Here is a 19,482-nt window from a genome sequence, read left to right on the forward strand (position 1 = left end):
CAGACCCCAGAGCAGCTCTCTTGTCAGAGGCACCTCGAGAGTGGGAACCAGCCAGCCTGGTGCACAGCCCTGCACGTAACTGTCTTCTCCAAGCCAAGACTATAGACCAGCAGGTCCAGAACGAGCCTTTACAATACATGCCAGGGAAGGAAATCAGAAGACATTAACTGATCAAAAATTATTTCAGGAAGACAACATAAATCAGGACAAAGGAACAGGGAGATAAAGAAAAGAGTTTTCATACTTAATTAAATATATCCGAACAAGAACCGAAGGGTATTAAAAACCACATTAACTCAAAAATTAAGAAGAGCAGTGACTCTTTAAAAAGCTAAAAACAGAACATTGGACAGAAAAAAAGGAGAGTGAACTTCTGAGTTCAAGACACAGAACAAAGAGAATGAAAATTGTATTTCAGGAATAAACAAACAGCTGGAAGTCTGTCCTGAGAAAACATGATGAAAAACAATTAATAACACTAATTCCAAAGTAGAAAATACACAGCTGTGTCCGTTTCAGTTTTCATACATCAACATATCTAAATATTATTTTTTATTAAATGAATAAGCCTTTAGCCAATTAAGACATCCCCTTATAAAAGGGCTGGGAGGAGACTAGCCAGTCAGGGTGCAGTGTAGCAATGATGAAACATAGAACTTTCCCCTAGTTCTTGAATGCTTCCTCCCCCCACACTATCATGATCCCACTTCTACCTTACAAATAGGGCTGGACCGGAGGATGTACAGATAGGAGCTGGAAACACAGGGCATCCAGGACATTTTATCCCTTCAGGACCAGTGGTAGGAGTGGTGATACAGGGAAGGTGGAAGGAGGATGCGTTGGAAAGGGGAACCAGATTACAAAGATATACAAATTATCTCCTCCCTGGGCACGGACAGCAGAGAAGTGAGTAGAGGGAGATGTCAGATGGTGTAAGATATGACAAAATAATAATCATTTATAAATTATCAAGGGTTCATGGGGGACAAAGGAGTGTGGAAATGAGGAGCTGATACTAAGGGCTCAAGTATAAAGCAAATGTTTTGAGAATGATGATGGCAACATATGTACAAATGTGCTTGACACAATGGATGGATGGATGGATTATGATAAGACCTACCCGAGCCCCCAATTAATTTATTTTTAAAGAAAAAATCCTAAAAAATATATAAATATGAATGTGTTTTGCCAGAAACATTAAAAAAAGAAAATACTTTCAAAGAAAATGGTGTTTAGTTCACTAATAGAACAGGGAGGGAATTTACTAATAATAAAAAAGAGGGGGGAAAATATCAACATATATTTTTCATTTTTCAGGGTAGAGCTGTATAACATACCAGAAACCACATTTAGATTATTCATATCAAATACACTTTTAGTCACATTTTAGTTTATTACAACGTAAGGAAGTTAAATCAAATCATAACGAGTTTTCATGTTTTTTCCTCAAAATGACTCATACAAAACTACTCAGAATTCATTATTTCTGACTGCTATTTGTGCTTTAAATTTACGTTGACTATCATTCTGAGCATTTCATTATCTAAACATTGTAGTTTCTAATAAAAACTGTAATTTAATCGCCTGGCATTTTCCAATCGACTTTGAAAAGATTTAAGGGATAAGTTTTTTAAATGCAATGTAGGAAGGGCCTGCAAAAATTCATGAGACTATTTCATTATCTTTAAATTTAATTTTTCCATGAAATTTTAGAGGACCTCTTAGACATTTGCTTTTTAAATGTGTAACAATGTTAGATGGAAAAATTATTGATGAATATTTTCATTTTGGAAATTGCATAAAAGGGAAAGATAGTTTCATTGGATCGCTGGCATACGGAGAGGAGCTGTAAGCATTGTCTTATAGAAGATGCTGGTTTATATTTGTACAGTATCAAAAACAGCATATGAATAGCAGAGTAATAATTTAACATTTTTTCAGTAAAATAAGGATCTAGTAGGTGTCATGGTAACATTATTTAGAAAGGATTTGTGTGGAAGAGCATTCATGTTCAGAGTAGAAAGGATTGAGACTATTAGGGCTGGTTTTACACCTGTGATCCTTAGGCTGACTGGCTGACTTAAATTTTTGAGTCCTTGCTTGATAGTCTCTCTGCCACTATAGAGTCAGTCTTTTAGCACATGTCATACTGGGATGGTCATTTATTATGATTTTCTATCCACTGAAGACAGCAAGGGAGTGCAAACAGTTATATGCTCAACAACTAACTAAAAGGTTAGAGGCTCAAACCAACCAGAGATGCTGCAGAAAAGAGTTGCTTTGCCCAACTTTCAAAAGTCAACAACCATGAGAAGGCTCTGGAGCAAAGTGCTACTCTGACATGCCTGAGGTTTCTGTGACTCGGAATCAGCCCAATGGCAACTGGAATCAAGATGTCATTATTCCAGGAACTGTGAGGCACAGGTTTTTGTGATATTTTGGACTTTACTGTCATGATTCTGTATATTGCTGGTTTCAACTCCTTGCAAACAAACTCATTATACCCAAGTTTTATACAGACAACTTTCTCAAAGCTATTCCTAATTTTGTTGGAGAATAAAATTCAATTTGCTCAATTTAGAGGCAATTGGATTGAGTTAAATTGAGCATGAAGAAAATCAATGAAAGTCATCAATTCAGATCAATCAGTTCCAATAAACAAAATCTATGTAGTTAAGGAAACACAAAACAAAAGCTATTAAAACCAGTAGTATTTTTCAAGCTCTCCTCCTAATTAATGCTCTTTTAAACCTCAGATATATAGAGAGAGTAACACAAAAAGTTGGATTAAGCAATGACGTCGACCTCTGGTTCTATAATCCCAGAGGAAAATTTCAGACTGTCTTTTAGTAGCATTTACACAAAATATGAATAGAAATACAATTGAATAGAGAAATATAAAACACTCGTTATACAGAAAACATCTTTTTCTTGACCCTCATGAATAGCCCTCTTCAAAATTTATATCACTCTACCAATTTCAGTTTACCTAATTAGAAGGCGTGCTGGTGGCTACAGATTGGGTTGCAATCAGCAGTATCTGCAGGTTGAAACCACCAGGTGCTCCCTGGGAGAAAGGCAGCTTTCTACTCTGGTAAAGAGCTACAGGCTGAGACCCACAGGGGAAGTTCTACCCTCCCCTGCAGGATGTGGAGCCAGAATGGACTCAATGGGAGCCAGTACTCTTTAGTGACCCTTGTGGAGTTTACTGTTAAAACATATAACATGAACAGAAACATTTGGGATCTACATTAAAGTACCTAATGCCATCTGTTACATGTGTGTTTCAATCTGGCGGAATGATGAGAAAATGCCCGTGATTTTGGAAGTACACTTTGATAGTTCAGAAAATGAGAATGGATATCAGTCAGAAAATGTGTTCCTGTGGTCAGTCTTACTGTTCTGAACATTAACTAGGAATGTCGATATTTTTGTGGAATTCATTGTCTACAAGAGCCCATATTATTAGATTTAGCTAACTGCATACTGTGAATTGAAGTACGCATCCTGCCCGACTAATTGTTGAAGCCCAACCTCCTTACCTGGACACATGGCCGTGTTTGGAAATAGGGGATTTATTTTATTATGCGATTGAAGTCATGCCTGAGCACATTGGGTCCAAATCAATTCTGAGGAGCATTTTATTTTAAAAAGCAGACCAAGAGACAGAGACAGCATGCATTGGAGACCCCAGAGACGCATTTATACAAAGCACTGGTCCTCAAAAAAACCAGGAGACACATCTCAGGAATCTTCCTAGCTGAGATACTAATTTGGAAATTAAGAAAATATACTCTATATTTTAAAAGCACATAATTGTGATTTTGTGTAGATTGCTGTTGTGTTGTTACGGCAGCTCTAGGAAACAATGACACTACATAAGACTATATAACCCATGGCCCTAGAATTACTCACAATTCAAAGATACCCTAAAGGCTAGCATAGAACTGCCCCATTGAGCTTCCAGGGCTGTAATCTTTATGGAAGTGGCCTGGCTGGTGAGTTGGAACTGCCAACAGTTAACAGTTTAGTTAACAGTTGAACACTTAATTTTCTGCCAGGGTTCCTCCATAATACTACAAAGAGACAATCAATTTATTAAACAGTAAAAATTCACAAACGGGGCATTTATCTAAACTGACATTTCTCGGTGTTCATTCCACAGGCCCCTATTGCTGGAAAATTGGCAGGAAATGAGCAATCGACACTCTGCCAAAAATCTCTGCAAGCCCTTGGCACAGAGGGTTCCTCCCTGCTGGTCTTGCCAGACCCCATAGGTCAGACAGGCAGGAGGCAACCTGCAGAGGCTCCTCCACAGCTTGGCATCAATGAGACAGACAGCACCCTGAGAAGATTCTCTAGTCACCCACGCCCTCCATACACCGTTCTCTTCTCCCTTTACTGAAGATGATTGCTGCTAGAACACAACTTCCTTTCTCAGAGTATCTGCTCACCTAAAAAGCGATGTCTTTCTCTCACAAGTCAAAAAAAAAGGCTGAATTCAACTGCTTCTTAAACAGCAATGGGACCGGTTAACTCTAAGGTTGAAGGAAAGCTTTAGCCCCAGGAACAGCTATTGTTTAGAGCAGTTGTTTTCTTATAATAATTTTCTTAGTTCTCAATTGTAAGAGATTTCAATCCCTCAAGTTGCCTTGAGAGTGAAGAAAACAAACACGAATCAAAGCAATGACTTCCAAAGAAAAGATAGAAAATGAAAGTAAATTTTCTTCATATGGAAGAAAAAGCAACTGGAAATGGAGACCAGAGAACTAAGACCCAGAGATCAAGGCACCCATTCCTGATGGAGGGAAGAGAATCCACATGGATTGACCACCTACTGAACGTCCAGATATGAGTTAACAGCCTTTCCAACGGTTATAGCAAGAACTCTGTGGCATAGTATGCTGCTCATTGAGCTGCTAACCAGAAGGTCAATGGTTCAAACACACCAGTTGCTCTACAGAAGAAAGATGAGGCTGCCTGCATCTGTAAAGATTTAAAATCTCCCAAACCAAAGGAACAGTTCTATTTGGTCTTATAGGGACACTGAATCAAATCAACCCATGGCAGATTTGTCTTAACAGCCTTTGTAATGGATGACAACGGATGCTCAGAGAATTTACGGTAAATACCTTGCTCAAAGTTACACAATAAACATTTGCCCACTTAAATAAAAATTATTTCTGCTTTATACAACACTGATAGATCGCACTTGTTAAACATTATAACTTTGTTATTGTGTTAGAATGGATTCTCTAGAGAAGTAAAATCAGTAATATAGCTAGATGATAGATAGGTGTAGTCAGGTAGGTAGGTAGGTAGGTAGGTAGTTGAAGGAGAGAGAAGGAGAGAGGGAGGGAGCAAAGGAGGGAGGCAGAAAGGGTGGAGGGAAGAAAGATATAGATCAAGAAAGTGACTCACAAGATAATGGAAGTAACTCTAGGAGGTAATTCCTATCTTTTCAAGTGCACATATATACTGACTTTCAAGAATCTGGGGGGCTCCACTTTTTATAAACCTTCCATTTATTTAGATTAAAAACAAAAGTATCTTCCTTCTGGCAATTCCTCACTTCCCATTTTATCAAATTCAATTATAAAGTCTGAAGTATGGACGTACAAGTTCTCCTTAATCATAATTTCCAACATTCATTTCTATCACTCATTATGTCGACAACACCAGGTAAGGGTGTTATAATCTCAGTACCGTCAGCTAAACAAATCATTCTAAACACGATCCTTTTAAAATTATGTTTTTTTAAAAATCTGAATTCTTTCATTCCCATGCATCTGGTCTTAGGCCTCTGTTAGAGTGTATCCAGGAGCTCGGCCAGCAGCTGTACTCTTGATTAGAGTCCTTGAGGCAATTACAGCAGGCAAAAACAACCAAGGAAGCCATCCAGTAATCAAAATGTTCACCTCCTGTAAGATGAGAATCCGACACGTTAGATGAGGCTAACTACAGTAAATGGCAGTGGAATGGACATGTCTGACCTCCTCTGGCTTCTCCGTTGCCAAGACACAGGGATCAGGCATGCTCCATCCTTCTTACCTGCTGGGAAGTCAACCATCCAGTCTTCAGCCTTTTACCACTTGACCTTTGGCCTCTATTGTCCTGGAGTAGAAAGCTGTCCCTTCACTCTGTCTCACAGCGCCATGGCCTCACTACTACTCTGCCTGCTCTGTCCCTCAGTCTCAGTGCCCAGGCCTCTGGTGCCTCTAGTCTGGATCTAAGGCACTTTAGAGATTTGGACCATGCTCTTCCAAACTGGGTTTTCTCTCATTATTCAGTTTTGATTTTTAAAATGTGATCCTATAGTTATCATCAAAAGTAAAAAATAAAAAAAGCTTTAAAGATGGAAAAGTATAATTTTAAAAATATGGGACATAAGTGTGAATATGATTTGCCACTTCAGATCTATGGTCACTCACATGACCCCACAGCCCTGCAATTCTAGCCCTGGAGATAGATATTCCTTTTAAATTATTGTTCTACTACCTTAGAGGATATAAGGTTGATTATTCTTCCGTTTGTTTAAGGTATCACTCACTCACTTCACTCACTCACTGCCATTCGGTTGATGCCAACTCACAGTGACCCATAAGTCTGGTAGAACTGCCCTGGTGAGTGTCCAATACTGTAACTTTTTAAGGGAGTAGAAAGTCTTGTCTTTCTCCAAGGAGCAGCTGATGCTTCTGAACTGATCCAAGTCCAATGTATAAGTACTACACCACCAGGGCGCTTTGTTTAAGGTATTAAAACAAACAAACAAACAAACAAAACTCCTCTCACTCCCAAAGAGTCAGTGCTGACCCATAGTGACCCCTGTGGGTTTCTGAGGCTGCACTATTTACAGGAGTAGGAAACCCAGTCTTCCTCTCTAGGAGCTGATAGTGGTTTCGAACTGCCATCCGTGCAGATGGCAGCCCAACAGGTATCCACTATACCACCAGGGGTCCTTTGCTTAAATTACGTTTATAGTTAAAAGTAACAGCATGAAATGTTGTTATTGCTGGTAGGTGAGATGAGATGGTTGAGACTCAAAGCCACCCGAACACCAAATGAAGCACTGCCCCGTGCAGCATCACTCAGTTGTTAGGCTTCAGCTCGCTGTCGCAGCCACTGCCAATTTATCTCTTTGAGTGGCTTCTTATTTTTTCCAACCCTTTACCAAGCATGATATTTTCTTCAGGAATTGGTGCCTCCTAATCACATGTCCAAAGTACATGAGAAGAAATCTTGTCACCTTGCATCTTCCCAGACAGAAGTATTCATTCTTTCAAGGATCCACAGTCTAATCAACAGTCTTCAACGACACCTGAAGTCAACAGCATCCATTTTTGTGCAGTCTTCCTTTCTTTTTGCACCATCTCCACAGGCCTTGGGCCAGGTGCACCTTACTCTTGAACGTGACACTATGTTTTTTAATATTTTAAAGATGCCTTATGCATCAGAGCTGCTCAATACAAGATGTCTTATGCATCAGAGCTGCTCAATACAATAAGTCAGTTGATTTCTTGTCTGCTCTTCCCATGGGGTGCAAATTGTGGATCCAAGTAAAGTTAAATGCTTGTCAACTTGAATCTTTTCTTTGTTTATTACAATGTTGCCTAATGGTCTCACTGTGATAATTTTTGTGTCCTTGGTGTTGAGATGTAATTCTTCCTCAATGTGCTCTCTTTGATCTTTTTACCAGTAAGTGCTTCATGCCCTCATCTGAGAGTAAGGCAGGACCAACTGCCAACGCATGTAGTTCATGTGCTTTCCTCTAATCTTAATGCCACGCTCTTCTTCATATGATCTAGCCTCTCATATCAAATCCACAGCACACAGACTGAATAGCATGTTGAAAGGATACAACCCAAACCAACATCTTTCCTTACTTTATATTATTGCATTGAATCAATTGTTCACTTTGAACTATTGCATCTTGGCGAATGTACAAGTTTTACATGAGCACAAGTGTTCTAAAATCCCCATGATTCTCAGTGTTATCCATTATTTGCTATGATCCACACAGGAAAATGCTATTGCATGGTCCATACAATACAATCTCATAAAAGAAACATGATAAGATGTATAATAAAATATCATTTATATAAATTTAAGATACACAAACAGTTAAGTTCCAGGTACGTAATATGTATCCATCTGTCCATCCAGTCATCCATCCATCCATTCTTCCAAGCGTTTTTCCATCTATGTATCCATCTGACCATCCATATATTTATCTTTCACCTCTCTCTCTCTCTTTCTTCCCATGCACACACTCTCATCCACATCATAACATCAGAGGCTGGATAACAAGGATGAAAAGAGCAGTTAAATAATCCCAGACGACTTCTACCATGAACAAAACGTCATTTACTCCATTGTCTGGCCCTTGGCCCATCTCCACATACAATAAAGAATTCTACAAAAAATTAATTATATACAAAGTGTTGAATGCTTGGTAGTTATATAAAGAAACTCCAAGGTTAATAGTTTAGTCCAATTTGTCAGTTTATATTTACAAGGCTCTTCTCATGGGAAAAAAAAAAACTTGTGGCAGTCTGCTTCTAAAGATTGACAGTGCTGGAAAGAAATCCTGTGGGGCAGTTTACTAACAGACATTCCTGGTTTATAACCCTCCTCTGATACTGTGCAGACTACATGGGTCATTACCATTACAATTCTTATTTTATTTCCTTTTGTAAATTTTAATTTCAAGGAGAGGTACAACCCGGAGAACTTATTCCTGCAGCAATTTTACAAAAAAATCTAAGTAGCAAGCAGAACATATCCTTGAAAAACTCTCTGTTATATCAATATTGTAATAAACAACCCAACTTTTCAAATCCCCCGTATGCAAGTGGTTGGTATAAAGAGGTGGAATATCTTTTCTTATTCCTTGAAATTCCTGGTCTTGTGACATCTTCAGTAAATGTAGGACAGCAATGGGGTGCTAGAAGTGATAATATGCTAATTTAACATTGGGGTTTTAAGAGGTATTGCTTGTTCTTGCTTTCTCCTTTGTAATTCTCCATTGCTGTACAAATGAGCTATTCCAACTTTCTGTGTAAGCTATATTCATATGTTATACCTCATCAATGAGGTATAATTCATAATCCCTAAAATATCTATCTTTGTAACAATATTAAGTTACAATCACTGCTAGTCAGGTGTAAGTCAGTGACTTACCATCACTACTAACATCTTACTATAAATGGGATAGCTCACACACACATGTAAACTTGGTCAAAATTATTTTCATAATAATAAACTTAATTGAGAGATAAACATTGTGTGGAAAGAAAAGTCCAAATATTAAAGAAAAGAACATTTATAGACAGGAAAAAACCTCTCAAATAGGCATGAAGGAAGAATTATTTTCCTCAAACTAAACAAAGGTTTTCCTAGGGCACAGAGAAAGAGAAAAAGGGATTGGTTAAGTTGCCAGAGACAGGACATCCAGGAGCCTGAAATAATCACCCAGTATATTGTTCGTGTCCTATTTTGTAGACCTTTGTATTTGAGCAGTTGAAAAATCAACCTGCTGAAAAAAAAATCATGATATGGTTTTTAATCCCAGTGGCCAACTGCATCTCACTTCAGACAATCACATTATTTTAGATTCATTTAAAGAAACAGCATGGATTCTGATCCGTGTCTGGAAAACCTTCTGTTGGTAAATTTTGTTAAAGCCATGAGAGGTTTTGTGTTGAAATTTAGAAATGAAGACAAGTGGCTGAGAGTGACTTCATCCGGGGACACTCGCAGCAGCAACTTTAGACGTGCTCTCTCATCAGTGCTTCTTATGAAACCAAGCACAATCTCATGTGAATGGGCACCAACATCGATGGCACAGTACTGAACATTTTATGTGCAGATCAATATAAAAGTACTTTAAGGATAAAAGAAGATTCTACCTGTTGTTATGTACCGTCTACTTGATTGAAAAACAAATTGATTATCATTTAACTTGATGCATATTTTTCTTTCTTTGAAGCATGAGAAAGGGAACTATATACAATCAATGGCATCTTAGAATATGGACTACAGCATATGTTTTTTACATGCAGAAGAATCTTGAGAAATATAGGCTATCTTATCAGAATTCATTTTGCCTTATATTTAGAAATGTTTTACTTTAAAACAAATTTCATATGATGCATGCTATCATTGTTTCCATGTTCCAGTTATATAGTGGTGAAACATTAACTAATCACCCAAATTTAGTGGCTTACAGCAACAGTTTAGTATTACCTGTCACAGCCCTGTAGGTGAACTGGAATCAGCTGGCACATTTGCAGGTGGAATGTGGTTGCTGTCAATTGGCAGCCCTGGGTTGCCTCCCCTGAAGGATTCACCATGCTGGACATCGGGGACACCTCTCTCTCATGGTTGCCAGTGGATGCTCGTTTTTGACTGGCAGCTCCACTTTTCCTGTGGACCACAATGCCTACATGTGATGGAACTTCCTTGTGATCCAGGCTTCTTGTTTTCATCTTGGTGGCTGGATTCTTAGAATAAGTGCCTTCAAAGAAATATTCCAACATGCCAAAGTGAAAGATGTTAGATCTCTTAGCTTCAAATTTTCTGGAATATTATTTATATTTATTTCCAGTATTTATATTATATGATTCAATACGGTCAATAATGCCATTGTGAGAAAGGCACGAGACCTGGAATCACTTCATCCTGGGCTTGCTATGAGTTAGAATTAATCTAATGGCCCCAAATTATGTTATTAATAACCATGATATTCCAGGGAGCTCTGAAGAGTCTTTTCATTTGTAAATAATTTTCTGCCTTTAAAATTTTTGTTAAAGTCATTATGACTTCTCTGACTACAATTCTCATAAAACATTTTGAGGACTACTGTGAGTCTTATTGAGGTGTACTTTATTAAACACAGGCCACATTCACACATATCTATACCATTAGTCTCCCTGTGTATTATTTTGAAGTATAGAGTTTGACAAGGAAAATATTTTAGATTCTTTAGAACTGTTTTATCTGTTTGCAATATGATGCATGTTCTTAATATTTCTAAAGAACCTCTTCTTTATCACCTGGGTGTAATAATCTCATCCTTCATATTCTTAGCGGTGCCAACAGATTAAATTGGAATATTTTAGAGGTCTAAAAAATACTCTCTCATCCACAAATTTGAAATCTTTATTCTGAAGCCAGACTTTGCTGATAGTAAATGTCCTTAGTGACAGATAGATTACCAGAAGGGAGTAGGAGTGACAAATAAATTTATGTTTAAACCCAGCTATAAGTTGGGCTATGATCCAAATGGCCAGCAGTTCAAAACTACCATCAGTCCAGGGGAGAAAGACTGGACTTTCTACTCTAGTAAATGGTGACGGTCTCAGACACCCACAGAGGGTGGCCCCAAGTCAGCATGGATTTGATTGTAGTAAGCTTGTTGTTTATTGGTTTTCTTTACATATTTAAGTTCCTAGCTTAGATTATCTTTCTACTGGCTTAATCAGAATTCTCTTGAGGAAGCATTTGACATATGAAGCATTATTGCCTGGAAATATCTTTAGCTGAATCCCTAATTCCTTTCCATTTTTCGTGTTAATAGTCCGTTTTCTCCACAGCATCAAGTGTTGCTTTTATATAGACTTCTTTTCTTCCACCTTTCACTAGCAGGCTCTAAATTTGTCTCACAGCCAGTTTCCAAGGCAAGGACATGATTTAAGTCTGTGCTATGATTCCATTCTACTTGTAAGTATCAATTTCTTTTATTATTATCTGATGCCACATAGCAGCCTTATTGTAGGCTAGTATACTGTTTCCTTTAAGATATTTAGACTTTGAAGATAGTTTATGGAACCCAATATTAAATTTAGGACCATATAATCTGGAAAAGTAGATTAGGGAATACTGTGATAAACGTAGACTACTAGATTTTGTCTGATACCTTTTGTTCAGAAAGAGCATAACTAAGGTTATATCTGTGTATAATAAAAATCTTTCCTCTTTATAATTTTTTCCTGAAACTTATCACAGACTATATCTTTAAACATATATATTTTAAATGTTATTGATTGTTTTATTGTTTTGTTTTGTACTTGTCTGGAGAATATAGGAAACTTCTAAAAGGCATTTGTGTTAGAGTTCTCTAAAGAAACAAAACCAGGACACTTATGATTATAGATGATAGATAGATAGATAGAGATACAACACAAAGAAATAAACAGCCAATTAGTCCACAAAGCAGTACAGAGGGCTCAGTTCAACTCACTTCTGTGAGACAGTTAATATACTGGCAGTCCTTCAATCACGAGGGCTGTTGGGTGCATGTCAAGGAGCAAACACAGGCAGTCTGGCCACAGGCAACAAACAGCAGGGCGGGTCATCAACAGTCAGACAGATGACAGGGTCCGACAGTCCTCAGCTCAAGTGATGTATACACCAGCAGTGTGGCAAAGCAGGTCTGGAAGAAACCTCAATCTATAGTGATATAGTCCACAGGTTGGGTGTCCCACAAGTAGTGTAGCTCAAAAGTTGAGGCAGAGAACTTGCTAACAGCCACACATACTTCAAAATCTGATCATCAGAGAGCAAAAGCCAGAAACGTAAGGATTGAGGAGCCATTTACCTCTTTGTCCTTCAATTAAACTGTGACTTTATTAATCCCACATGTGTTCATTGGCCATATTGGTACAATAAACCTACCTATCACAGAATTTGATAAATTAAAGAAAGAATTTTGAGGATATATATTTCTAAAGAAACAGATATAGAGAAATTCAATAGTCAGAATAATCCTCATATATTAAATGGTTTACCTATAACATTTTATTGCTCTTTACGTTAGCTCACACATACCAGATATGAAAGACAGGAAGATGTGAAATTGTCAGGAATGCCTTTTCTGTCATTTATTTCTATTGCTAGTTAGACTTGAGGAACACAGGCTATTTCAAATTTCCATGATTCTTACTATTATTTGATTTACTTTAAACATATAAAATTTTAGTGTGAGTCAAAATGTTCAGGTAGCATTTAGAAATTATTCCATAAGTATAATAAAAATAACTTACACATAACAATAAAATCAGAAGGTGTTTCCCTCCACAGTAATGAATATGGTCTGGATTCACAGAAAAGGAGGCATAGCAAATCATTTTAGGTTTGAGCCATACTGCAAATGTAATGATTTTTTTAAGGAAAATTAGAGTACACCTTTTCAGTGTAATTAAATGAAAATACCACACGAAGATTAAAGATCAAATGTCAGAGTGGGGCAGTCCAATTTAACCCTTGAAGTCAAGATTTTCTGTCTACGCATGTTAGTGGAAACGATGTGCAATTATATGGTGAACATGAGTCACATTGAATTTCATTAGGGACATCGCTGTGAAAAATTAGTGCTGAACCCTGGACCTTCAGTTATGTGAAGGTCATTGTATTGTGAGATTTGGGAACTCATCTTCATGGAGGTGAGCTACAGCCTCAGCCCCAAACATTTCATCTCCCTGACCTTTAAAAGAGCTCACAATTACACTCTAATAAGAAAGTTCCCTTAACTCACAGATGGATCACCAAGTCATTCATTTGCGGAAAGTAGATGTGGCTTGGGGATGGGCCTGTATGACAGACATTCTGGGTCAGGGACTAAGGAGGTGAAATCGAACATAAAGGTTTTACAAAAATAGTTCTGACACTGAATGAGGTTCAGAAGCTAAAGAAATAGGTGAGGTACAGTCTCTAGGCAAAAAAAGTTGCCACAAAACTTGAAATCACAAATGTTGAAGTTGGATATAAAGGAGTCCTGGTGGTATAGTAGATTATGCATTGGACTGTTAACTGCAAGGTCAGGAGTTCAAAACCACCAGCTGCTCCATGGGAGAAAAATGAGACCTACTAATGTTTTAAAGATTCACAGCCTCAGAAGCCAAAGGGCACAGTTTTGCTCTATCCTATAGGGTTGCGAAGGGTCAGAATGCACCCTAAAACAGTAACTGAAACTGCCTTTGGTTGGGAAGAGGGGGCACAGATTCTGTGATTAGCTGATAACCAAAAGGCCACCAACCATTCTGCAGGAGATTAATGTTGTAATCTACTTCCAAAAAGGTGCTTTGGGAATGTTCTGGAACCATTCTATTCTGTCCCATGGGGTTACTATGAATCAGAATCAATAGATAGCAATAGGAAAGCAAAAACCTAGGGTTAAGAGGAACAGAAGCTAAATAGACAAGGGAATAGTCTTTACCATCAAAACTGTAGAGAATGGGCCACCTGGAGAAACATTAAGTTTCTCAAGGATGAACTCAAAGAATAAATTCCTCTACACAACCTCTTTGTCCTTCCAATTGCCTGCCAGCCTTCCCCACCCCCACCCCCCAACTTTACTTCAAACCGCACAGGAGTTTAGGTTATAGCCCCCAGAGCACATGCTCCTGAGGTCAAGGACAGAAGAGAAGAGGGGAAAGACTGGAAGGGTGAAAGGAGCTATTTTTCACACATTGCTTCTGTCATTCATTCATCTTAACTCTCCATCGATACTGTCCTTCTAGCCCTCCCATCACCTCTGGCAGCCACGTTATCAAACTCTTCCAATTCTTTTTGTTTCCTTCTTCTTTTTTTTTCCTTTAACAAATGAACTCAATGACAGTGAATTCTGTTTTGTTTTGTGTGCTGTGCAATGAAAGTAGGAAACTCCATTCCATGAGAATCTGGTCGTACTTGATCGGTGGTGCATAGTCTCATATTAATGTCTATTGTTTCACAGAATCACAGAATTTATGATCTGTCCATCTGCCCAATGCTTAGATACCTCTGCCTGCCACTCAGGAGCTATACTGCTTCAACATCACCCTGGATCTTTAGAAAACTTAAGAAATATAACCATTAATTTATAGGAAGTCGAATGGCCATCTTTCATTTGGGAGTTCCTAGACAATGTATCTCATGAGCAGCCACTACCTGTTCTTGGTGGCAATTAGGTATTGCTTTAATTCAGTGGAGCTTCTAGATTAAGATGGACTAGAGGGAAAGGCCAAGTAAAGCTTTAAAGAATAATTGTTGAGTGGATTGTTATGATTAAAAGAAATATTGTGTGGACCTAGCACAATAAATATCTTTAAAATTAATTAAGTTGAACTTTGAAAATGCATAAGACAAAATATGTTAAATATTACTTTTAGACCATATTTGTAATTTAGCTTATTGCACTACTATGGACTTTGACTTGGTCCTACAATTGATCATTGTTTCTAGATCCACATTACCTGAACATTTGATCTGCATTTCTTTGATTTTTTGGTCTAAGTTAATTATGAAAATAGAGAAATTAACAAGTGTTAGAAACAGAAATTGGAAGTAGAATAGGGGTGTGCTGTCAGGATGCAGCAAGTACAGAGACTTTGGATTTGGGTTTCAATGCAGACGGCTTTTTATTCTGTAAGATGCCTGAAGATTTGCAAGTGACAAAGACCTGATAAATCACCAATATCTTAGACCAAACAGTCAAACCGCTTTAGCAAGTGATTACCCTTTCCGCACAGTCTCCCTTCTGGCCATTTTCATCTGGTCCCGAGGTGTCAAAGAGCATCTGGTAGAAGACTGGAGAAGTGTCTCCAGAGATGCCTTCTGACTTCATTTGCCATTTGCAGCAAAGATTTATACGCTCTAGACTGAAAGAAATGGATTGTGAAGGCAAACATCAGCCCAAAAAGGAAGCAAAACATCCCTAACTCCAGGAGAAAACTTTATCCAAATGTCAGAAAGCACAAACACTCAGATTGTTTACCTCTTATACTGTCTATTCAAATTATTGAGAATATCTTTCTTTTATTTTTCTTTTTAAATTGATATTAGTGCTAATTATTCTCACATAAATACTTAACAATTTAAAAAGTCGTCTTCATTTTCTATTATACCATCATCGCTAATCTTTGCATTTGATTTTTTCATTTGATTTTTCCATTTATTTTATTTTTAGAAATGACCCTATTCCTCATTTAAAGTACAAACAAGGCAGCAGTTAAACAAGGGAGACTGATTGCATGAATTTATCTTCCCTTCCTAATCAAATATATTAAAAGAATGAGAATGAACAAATCATTAACCCCCTAGGACAAAGACAATGAAGATTGAGTCAAGTGTACAAAGAGATTTTCAATTAATTTTTGAAAGAAACAAAATGGGTAGAGAACTGTTGTTGGCTGAAATATGTCTGTCAAAATATATATGTTGTCACTCCTGATTGCTTTACTTTAGTAAAGGAGTCCTGGCTAAGAGTTTGGCTATACATTGAAGCTACCCAATAACTGTATTTCTGTTTTTAGTAGCTCTAAATAAGTAGCACAAGTAGTCATGTTTTTTTAATCACAGACCAAAAGAAAACAATCTGAATTGCAATAAGAAGAAATTTCCCAGAACTACTTGTGAGATATAGAGAAAAGGGCATCAATAAATAAATAAATCAACAAATTGGAACTGGATGAGAATTTTTTTATATATAATTCACTGCTTATAGTGCAGGTAACTATTACTGTCTCACTCTGTATGAATCCAGGTTGACTAGAGAAACAAATATGGATACTCATATGTGTGAGAAAAAGCTTTGTATACAAGAACAATTGAATATTAAGAAAATATGCCAGCCCAGTCCAGATCAAGTCCATAAGTCTCATATTCATGCAAATATCTGAAACCAATCTATAAATTCCTCATCAGACTCATGCACCACATGCAATAATGCTGAATGCAGGAAGATGATAGGCCAGTGGGTGGAAAATCTTGTGGATCCAGTGGCATTGGAAGCATCTCAGTGCTTGCAGGGGTCTCCACGTGGCTCCTCCAACTCAGGACGCTAGCATAACTCCATGTGTCTTGTCAGCTTGAATGTCTCCCAGGGAGTTTGTCTGTGCCCCACATCCAGCAAGTCATTTATCTTCATGGAGACTCCAAATGACATCATCAAGCTGTAACCTAGTTGACAGGCTAACCTCCACCTCTTCACTCTTAATACTCTCAATTGACAACAAGTTATATAACTACTACGCACCCCCTAAGGATAAGAGAGGTTAATCTTTTTTTCAGAAATTGAACTGGTCAAATTCTGAATATGGGGCGCTCAGATTTAGTGGAGTAAAGATAGGAGAGCCTGGAGTGAGCACCAGAACGGGCAGGAATGAAGTTACCTCTGCCATGTGTTCTTGTTCTTCAACCAGCAAGAACTGCTGCAGGCGACTCAAATCCTGAAATATGACTAAGAGCTTCTTCCCTGGAAATGCGTAGTTCACCTCCTCCCTGGGGGAGGGACAGCAGAGAAGAGGGTTGGGGGAGACATCAGACAGTGTAATGTATGACATAATAATAATAATAATAATAATAATAATAATATATGAATGATGAAGGGTTCATGAGGTAGGGGGGAGTGGGGAGGGAGGGGGAAAATAAGCAGCAGATATTAAGAGCTCAAGTAGAAGGCAAAAATGTTTTGAGAATGATGATGGTAATAAATGTACATATGTTCTTGACACAATGGATGGATGGATGGATGGACAGTGATAAGAATTGTACGAACCCCCAATAAAATGATTTTAAAAAGAAAGAAAGTGCATAGTTCAAAAAACATAACACATGCACCCCTAGAAATACATTTTAATAATTCAGAATAACTCATTAATGAGTTAGATTCTACTATGCACACTGTATGCAAACCATGAGTCAAAAACCTCTCATTCACAAAAGTTTTCATCAAAATGTTTTATATTTTATTCTCACAAATGTACACCCCAAACCAAACTCACTGCCACCGAGTCAATTCTGACTCAGCAAACATATAGAACAGGGGGAAACTGGCTCTGTAATCTTCTGAAGCTTTATCAGAGTAAAAAGTCTCATTTTTTCTCTCAAGGAGTGTCTGCTGGTTTTGAACTGCTGACCTTGCAATTAGCATCCCAACACTGAACCCATGTGCCACCAGGAAATTTTTATACGTATTTTTAGATTAATTATAAACAACCATGTTACACCTGAGAATAAGAACATTCAGATTTTAAAAATTCTATTTTAAGACACTGAAAGCAGGAATTAGTACACTTTGATCTGAATCCAGAAGAAGTGGGAGCCACAGAGGAAAGTCTATTTGCTGACTCTCTGGGGGCAGGGAAGGAATCTGAGAATCTGAGCAAATGGAAAGGGAAAAAAGTGGCATAAACTGTGACATTCTCGTGGCCAAATAAAATGCTGGACAGGTGTAAGAGAACTTTGCTCTGGATCATTTTGAATTAGAATGTTTGCTAAATTTTACCAACGACACCATGCACCAAGAGGAGTAGACCTCTTCCTGTCTTGCAATGGAAGTCTCCGGAAAGAAGACTTTCAGCTCCGAGGAAGAAGCAGCGAGCTACTGGAAAGACCTGGCTATGACCTACGAGCAGAGGGCAGAGAGTACCCACGAAGAGCTTCGAGAGTTCCAGGAGGGAAGCCGAGACTGTGAAGCCGAATTGGAGACGCAGCTGCAGCAGATTGAAACCAGGAACAGGGACCTCCTGTCCGAGAACAAGCGTCTCCGCATGGAACTAGAAACCATCAAGGAGAAGTTTGAAATGCAGCATTCTGAAGGCTACCGGCAGATCTCGGCCTTGGAGGATGACCTTGCACAGACAAAGGCCATTAAAGACCAACTGCAGAAGTACATCAGAGAGCTGGAACAGGTCAATGACGACTTGGAACGAGCAAAGCGAGCCACAATCATGTCGCTGGAGGACTTTGAGCGGCGCTTGAATCAAGCCATCGAGAGAAATGCCTTTTTGGAGAGCGAGCTGGACGAGAAGGAGAGCCTCCTGGAATCCGTCCAGCGGCTGAAGGATGAAGCCAGAGATTTGCGGCAGGAGCTGGCTGTGCAGCAGAAGCAGGAGAAGCCCTGGACGCCCCTGCCCAGTACACGCGGAGCTGAGAGGACGGACACCGCGGTCCAGGCCACCAGCTCCCTGCCCTCCACACCCGCTGTTCATCGTGGACCCAGTTCCAGCCTGAACACACCAGGGACCTTCAGACTGAGTCTCGATGACTCAGCTGGCGGGACACCCCTCACCCCTGCAGCCCGAATATCGGCCCTCAACATAGTGGGAGACCTTCTGCGGAAAGTTGGGGCCCTGGAATCCAAACTTGCTTCCTGCAGGAACTTCATCTATGATCAGTTCCCACACTGAGCCGGTGGCCCAGCCTCAGTACGGGGGAGCAAAAACAGAGATGGCAGCGACAAACAGGCCAGCAGCACCAGTGTGTCTTTGTTACACCTCCTCAGTGCCAGGGTTGTTACCCTAGGAAACGTCCACAACCTGCTCCATCAAAGATAGGCTTTTATTTTTTTTAAAGAACAATAAAATCAAGAGAAATGACAAAAAAAGAAATTAAGTATGAAAGAAATAAAAAGAGAAAGAGGAAGGAAAGAAGGAAGGAAGGAGAGAGAGAGAGAGAGAGAGAGAGAAGAGTCTCTAGTGATGAAAAGAGAAACTTTTACAT

At 38.7% G+C, this 19,482-nt stretch overlaps 1 protein-coding gene across 1 annotated transcript; it reads left to right on the forward strand.

Moving 5' to 3' along the window:
• Window positions 1-18,294: 18,294 nt before the first annotated feature.
• Window positions 18,295-19,236, forward strand: LOC142427339 (nuclear distribution protein nudE homolog 1). The gene has a single exon (XM_075532596.1). It carries the CDS (start codon window positions 18,312-18,314, stop codon window positions 19,167-19,169), a length of 858 nt encoding a protein of 285 aa, XP_075388711.1. The 5' UTR covers window positions 18,295-18,311; the 3' UTR covers window positions 19,170-19,236.
• The last annotated feature ends 246 nt before the right edge of the window (window positions 19,237-19,482 follow it).

This window comes from Tenrec ecaudatus, chromosome 15 (genome assembly GCF_050624435.1).
Source record: "Tenrec ecaudatus isolate mTenEca1 chromosome 15, mTenEca1.hap1, whole genome shotgun sequence".
Classification (NCBI taxonomy): Eukaryota; Metazoa; Chordata; class Mammalia; order Afrosoricida; family Tenrecidae; genus Tenrec; species Tenrec ecaudatus.